The 7,500-nt window shown below is 47.7% G+C and overlaps 1 protein-coding gene across 1 annotated transcript in view; it reads left to right on the forward strand.

Moving 5' to 3' along the window:
* Positions 1–7,500, forward strand: part of LOC123504206 (AT-rich interactive domain-containing protein 3B-like) — a 123,506-nt gene that overhangs the window by 102,960 nt on the left and 13,046 nt on the right. The window contains 2 exon segments of the mRNA XM_045254559.1: positions 6,646–6,710; positions 6,713–6,898. Of these exon segments, the coding sequence (XP_045110494.1) occupies positions 6,646–6,710; positions 6,713–6,898 (251 nt within the window).

The following is a 7,500-nucleotide window of genomic DNA, read 5'->3' on the forward strand; positions in this document are numbered from 1 at the left end:
GGCTCTTGATGTGTCTTGTTTTACCTTATGCCTTTCTGTCCCCCTACTTGTGGTTAGAGTGCCTTTGGTTTTTTATTCGTTCTTCAGGATGTGGTGTTCTTTTATTCTGCCTCCAGTCTTCGTGTAAGTTGTATGCGAGAGAGAGAGAAAGAGAGGGAGAGAGATAGACAGAGGTAAGATGTTGAGGCAGATTATGATGATGATAGGACGGGACGAAAAATGAGACGAAAAGAACGAGAAAGAAGATAGGTAGAACGAAATGACCTTGAAACATAAGTAGAGAGAGAAAGAAAGAGAGAGAGAGAGAGAGGAAGAGAGAGAGGTGCAAAGGGACGCTTACGGGAAGGTGTGGCGGGGGAAGGAGGGACGGGAAGGGGCGGGAAGGGTGGGCAGGTAAATGGGAGGGGTTGGGGTTTTGGGGTTTGGGGCAGAGGGGGAGGAGGGGGCGGCAGGCTTCTGGTTGGGACTGATGGAGGGGCTGGGAATCTGAGGCTCTGCGGTACCCACTTATCAAGGCCCATCGTTGCTATCTCTTTAAATATTTGGATTTCCTTATGAATTATGCATGTGGAGGGGAAGGGAAGACCTGAGGCGACGGGCGGGATCTGGGTGTTCTGCTCCTCATCTCCTCCTGCTCCTCCTCCTCGTCCTGCTCCTCCTGACGTAATAAGGTGTGTCTGGGCGCTATGCAAATGAAGCGGCGCATTAGATGTGTAATTATGACGGTATTAATAACCCGAGGCCGCCGCGTGAGGGTCGCTTCTACCCTCTCGAAGGACGCCAACGGAAATATCCCAAGTCCACGTGATTTTGATGCACCTGAGGAGAGAGAGGCGTGGGAAGGTTTCTTTGCATCCTGCCTTGTGACATTTGTATTCAGCTTTCCTAGAGACTTGGATGGTTAAGAAGGGAGAGGGGCCATGTTTAAGATAGTTTTGTCTCGTGATTAAGATAACTAAGGTTGAGTTTTTGAAGGTTCTGTGGTAAGATGGCGGAGAGAAGAATGAATTGAGAGCTACTTTACCCAAGACAGAGAAAGAGAAAGAGAGAGGGAGAGAGTTAGAGTGAGAGACATACACATTCACTGGAGTAATTATGTATACGTATTCATGGGTGTGGGTGTGTGGGCGTGCGTGCGTGTAGGGAGCGAGTGTGTGCGTGTGCGTGTATAGGTGTGTATGGGTGGGTGGAAGGGATAATCAGCCCCATAAAAAGGCAGGTGATGGGAGGGTGTGAGAGTGCTTGTGTGTTTTGTGGTGATGGGGAGAAAGAAAGAGAGAGAGAGAGAGAGAGAGAGAGAGAGGACAGAGGACTAAAAATAAGATGGAATTTCTCTCTACTGTTTAACTAGTTGCTCTACTGCTACTATTACTGCTACTACTACTACTACTACTACTACTACTACAACTACTACTACTACTTCTATTATTACTACTACAAATGGAGACGTTCCAGGAAGAAGTAAACAGCAATTTGTCTTCATTTTACAATATGACAAAAAGTTCTATCTCGTGACGCTTCGGAGTTATTCATTTGTTTCGACGTCTTCCTTCTCCTTCCTCTATTTTTTTTTTTTTTTTTTTTTTGCATTCCAAAGCAGTAAACCAAAAACTCTGTATATGACGCATTGTGGATATTCACTTGTTTTGAGATGTTTTGTTTTGTTTTTGTGACGTTTTGTAGGTATTCAATAATTTCAATGTCTTTTTTCTCCTTCCCTTTACTCTTCTCACTACGCTTTCTCCATTTTCTTTAGATAAACGTATATTTTCTCTCAAATTACTCGCTTCTTTTTTGTTCTGTTCTTTATTTCACTTCTCTTTATTCTTCTCACCATTTTTCTTTATATAAACACATATATTTTCTCACGTTACTCGTTTCTTTTTTTGTTTTGTTTTGTGATTCTTCGTAGGTATTCATTTATATCAATGTCTTTCTTCTTCCCTTTATTCTTCCCACTACACTTTCACCATTTTCTTTAGATAAACACATATATTTCCTCACGTTACTCACTTATTTCAACTTCTTTCTCTCTCCTTTCCTCAAGACGTATCGCTTTTCCCATCGTCACACTTCACCGTCAGCTTGCGCTCACCCTCTCTCCGTCAGCTGCTGTAAAGTACGTAGGGTTCACCAGGTAGCTCATAAGGACCCGGAATTGCGAAAACATGCACGGGATGATGCGAGGACGAAGTGAATGTCCGTCTTGGCAGTAATGGCTGGGAAAATCACCCTTCTTTACGAGCTCCTGTGACTGTCATATAACCTTGGTGTGGACACGCTTCCCCTTCCCCGAGTAATTATTAGTGTTGGTAGAGCTGGTTGCCTTCGTCTTGTCCCTCCCGCTTTGTTCAAGTTACTAATGCAGAGGGATTTGTGGCTTGCATCCTTCGACATTTTGTTCTCTCGTTGGAACTGTTTTTTTTTTCTTTTTTTACTTCAGTACTGGGGCGCATTTTTTTTTACCATGAGTTTTGGGTGTGATAAGACGATTTGATTTACATTAGGAAGGGTCTATGGAGGTCACAAGATTAATGACCACAGTCTTTACTATCTTAATCCCCCACATAAGTTTCTGAAGCTGTATAAAATCACCAAATATTAAGCAAAATGAATATAAAAACGCGTCATGGCACTGAAGGGGCTAAAGGACACGGGGATGATTTTTTCTCAGTGGTGATGTAGAATCCTTATTTAAGACAAATGTGTAGAGTGGGTGGTAGGAAAACACGAGCCTCTGCATCAGCTTGTGTTTCCCTTTCACCCACTCTACACATGCTTATCAACCTCTTCACTACCATAACGTGTTTTCCTATTCATTCTGGTTACTATTTGATGGTTTTATACAGCTTCAGAAACTCATGTAGGGATTAAAATAGTGAAGACTGCAGCTATTAATCTTCTGACCTTCATAGACCCTTCCTAATGTCAATAAAATCGTCTAATCATACCCAAAACTTAAGGTAGAAATACATTCCAGTACTGAAGGGGTTAAACTATCGCTAGAAATATTGAAGTCTCCTTGAAGCCAGTCAGTCACTCTAAAGCCTGGTAAGTGATCACAATAAGCATAATGGTTTGAAATATCGCCCTTTGTTATTTCATGTACTTTGTTTCTCTGAAGGATTTGATTTCAATACGTATTTAGTTTTTACTTTTCGCACTTCTTTTATGTTGTCTATTTTTTGTTATTTATTATACTTTTGAATTTATAAGGCTGGTATAGACGTTTTGCTTTGAACTTTAGATATAGACTTGAGAGTACTTATTGAAAGCTTGCAGATCATCTCTCGTCTCTCTCTGTATTTGTTTCCATAGGGCTTTTTATTTTTACCTCCTTTTCCGCGCCATGAATGAATTCCTAACATTTGAGGCTTCTCTTCAGACTAAGTAGAAAGATGTGATGCAAAACTGGTGTAAAATTTCAAGACACCACGGACATAAAAGCGAGTTATCATGTAGTTCAAGTCCTTTACAATCTGTTGTTTCATTATTGCTCAATAAAATCTTCTAAGGTAACCCAAATGACGTAATAAGTGTAGCTGTGTTATTAGTTGTCAAAGAGCTAAGGTGATTTTACATACCAACACGAGAGAAGGTTTTTGCGTCCTTAGAAATACGTACACATAACAGTTCCCAGAAAACAAAACCGTGCGAGTCAGTAAGGGCTTTGTAAAAATATAGATAAGAATGATACGTATATATAGCTAAGTATGTGTTTGTTCAGGGACTGCCACGTATATATAGGTCTACTCATTTCTTGCAACTTACCTTATGTCCTTATGATCAAGTTCTCTCAAGGAGGATTATTAACTTAGAAAGACTTCAACTATTCAGAGAGACAAAGAGAAAGAACAATGCAGTTTGACCTGTACTCTGTCACTTGCCCTTAGCTTTCCCTGCACAGCCAGAATAATCCGAGGTACTGTCTAATGTAACCCGTGGCTTCTTTACCTCCCTTGTCCCAGCTCCTGCCGGCAGTGTCATCGCGGTATCACACACCATCATATTTATTGGTCAGTTATAGCAGCCGTCGGCCACCCACCTTGCCCCTGATGGCATAGAAGGAAGGGGCGTCAGGGGGAGGAAGGCAGGGAAGGCAGGAAGAGCCAGAGAGCAGGTCCAGATGTACATATCCTCGCATCTATTTCGTTCCGCTTATAAGGTGTATTCTGTACTTTATTCATATTTTATTCGGAGATGATCGTGTGATAGTATTAGTGTCCCGAGCAGCGGCCGTGTCCCTCCAGCCAGCGTGGAAGGTTATTGTTGTTTAGATCCCATTGGAGGGCGAAAGCCTGGCTGCCCGCGTGTCATTAAGGCAAGATGAGGAGGAACCTTTTATTACGAGAGGCCCTGGCGCTCCTTACCCCCACCACCCACCGCTACCACCACCACCACTGCCACTGCTGCCGCCACCACCACCGTCGTGCATCCTTCGCTAAGTGCACGCGATGTATATTTCCTCCATATATTATCCGGGTTGTTTTTCTTAAGTTTTGCACGGCTTTTATTCCTGATTGTAAATGTCAGAGTAAAATTCAAGGATAAATTGTTTGTTGTATAAGGCGGAGTTCAAGGTTCTGGTCATTTTTTTCTCTCTCTTTGTAATCAGAGAGAGAGAGAGAGAGAGAGAGAGAGAGAGAGAGAGAGAGAGAGAGAGAGAGAGAGACTGTTAGCGGTAGGTCTCGAGTGAAGAGAATGGCAAGGAAGAAAGAATATCCCAACCTCCCTCCTGAAAGCCACGGCCTCCTGCTGGACGAGGGGCGCCGCGGCGGGAGTCTGGCTCATCGCTGCCGTGACAAAACAGCGAGCGGAGGCGGCGCTGGGCGAGGCGGGGAGCCCAGGCGTCCATTTCCTTACTCTAAAGAGGCCACGGAGATGAGGCTAGGCAGGGACAGGCATGAGATGAGACGCGTCCTCGTTGTGATAACAGACACGGGGCGGGAGGGATGGTGGCGGGGTAGGGATGGGGTACACAGTAGGAATTAAGGTGGGGGTCGGGATGGGGGTAAGGGTGGGGGTGAGGCTGTCCCCGTCTTCGCCGCCGCAGCTACTGGTGTTGAGCGCCGCCTGACTCCCTCGCCGCCTATCCCCAGGCCGCCACCCGCGCGGTCGCCCCTTTGTCGCTCCTCACCAAGGTTCATTATGGTCCGGCGCAGTTTTGGACTGGGGCTGCCTGGACGCCACTCCTCGGGCTCAAAGGGTTACAGTGTGGACAGGCGAGGGCGGCCGCCACACGCCGCCCGCTCCTGCCTGCCACGCCGACACTCGTCACCCGCTGCCTGCACCCAGACGTGTTTTATTGGGCGGCGCGGCACGTCCTCCCAGTGCTGCCGCGCCCAAAGTGTGTTGTGAAAATTTGCTGGTGGACTGCAAGTAGCAATAAAGCTTGGTATTGCCGCGCTGTTGTAAAGATGAAATTTGCTAAAAATCTTTCATGCTTCCTGTTGAAAATGTGATGATTTCTATTGGAAAAGAGACGCACGTCCATTATCTACAAACACACACACACACACACACACACACACACACACACACACACACACACACACACACACACACACACACACACACACACACACACACACACACCAGTAATGTGGCGGACACCTACACGCGTGAGGGGCGTGGTATCGGCTGTGTTCGCTTCATTATTCCGTTTTGTTATTCATGGGAGCCGTGATGACGACCTGCTGCCACATCACCGCCTGCGTGGGCCAACTGTGTTGTGGGCTGTGCGCGGCCACGTCGGGAAGTCCGTCTGGGTCCGCGTGCTCGTAAACGGTGGGCGCGGCGGGCGTAAGTCAGCCCGGACCACGCCCCCACACGCCCAGGCCAGCCCTCGCCCGCTACCGTCCTGCCGCCACAAGCTGACTCTTCTTCACCTTCACCCCGACGCTCTGCTCTCGACCTCGCCACCCGCCGGCCCTCTCACCCTAATGAAGGACTGACGGGAAACAGGTCCTCGTGCAGGTGTTGCTTAAATAGGTAGAAGAGAAAGGGACTATGCACATACAGAAAGCCAGAAAAGTAAAAGCAATGTTGGTGCAGGAGTAACATGGCGGCAGGCTTCCTGAGATTCTCCTCTGCCCGACCGTCGCATTCCGTTCTGTGTTGGCCATTCTCTCAGTCTTGTAGTTTCGTGCCGTTGCATTTGTTAGTTATACGCACATACGCACATCTTATTTACATATTAGTAGTGGCAGTACGTCTGTCATCACGCACCGCTGTCCTGCTCGAGCCTCAGCCTTTTACCGCCTGACGCTTTGATGTTTGCGTTATCAGGCGTCAAATGTATGGCGTCACGAGTGGCTATGAATGAATATTGAGGTGATAAATGACACTCTACAGTCTAGATTTAGCATATCCTCGTGTTGTTCTTCAAGAGAAGTGACGCATTGCAGCAAAACACCATTTCCACGAACTTCGAGTCATTATAGTTTTACATTGTTTTCGTTTGTTCTTCATAACTTTCCTTTCCTTTCTTCTCTTATGAAGTATATGCATAACTACAAACCTGAGTTCATATTTATTACCTAGACTTTTCAGGTCACCACATACTTAGATGGATGACTGTCCTCTTTCCTTCCTTTCTTCGAGAACCATCGTTCTTTGCTAAGATGAGTGTCCGTTTCTCGCCAGATACACCAAGTACCTGTACCCTTACGAGTGTGAGAAAACGAAGCTATCCACGCCGGCCGAGCTGCAGGCGGCATTGACAACAACCGGCGGGAGGGTCGGCGATCCTCTTATGGCAGCTACGTGGACGCCGTGCAGCCGCCCCTCCTCAGCCTCCAGTCCCTGCAGGGCCTCCATAGCCCCCTCGCCCTCGCTAACTCGCACTTCAACGGCGGCGGCACCATCTCTCCGCTGCCGCAGCCCGACGGTCTTTTAGGTGAGTGGTGCCCAAGTCCTGTTCCGGAAACTCAGGTAATGTTGTAGGAATGTAGAGCCTTGCATGGTGTACTGGTCGTGAGGCAGTGTTAGGCTGCTCGAGTGTGTGTGTGTGTGTGTGTGTGTGTGTGTGTGTGTGTGTGTTTAGCATGAAGTGTGATATGTGTGGCTGGTGACGTGGCCGCGTGTCTGAGGGAGGCTCCCTGGCGCGCCTCGCTGTGTTGGCTCGGAGCCCGAAATGACACCTTCCCCTGACGCTCCCTCGGGTGGGGCGGCTGACCTTCCCTGCCGCCCCTCCCCCTGCTGTGCTATCTAGTAAATCGTGATCATTTTCAACATTTGCATGTGCACGGCCACGCTCGGCAATATCGCAATTACCCGTTGCTCCGTGATTACGTATGTAAATGATGAGCCGACAGCGGCGGTGGCGGCGGGCGGCAGGGACGGGCGAGCCTCGGTACAGATGATCGACATTCCCCGACCAATAGGCAAGATTCAGGCAGGAGTGTAGCGTGGCGCAGCACCGTGTTGCCCCGAGGCCCCGCCAGCCTCTTCGCGGCCACCACCCGCCACCCGCCCACGTTTTCTATATCACTAAAAACA

Source organism: Portunus trituberculatus, chromosome 15 (genome assembly GCF_017591435.1).
Source record: "Portunus trituberculatus isolate SZX2019 chromosome 15, ASM1759143v1, whole genome shotgun sequence".
Lineage (NCBI taxonomy): Eukaryota > Metazoa > Arthropoda > Malacostraca > Decapoda > Portunidae > Portunus > Portunus trituberculatus.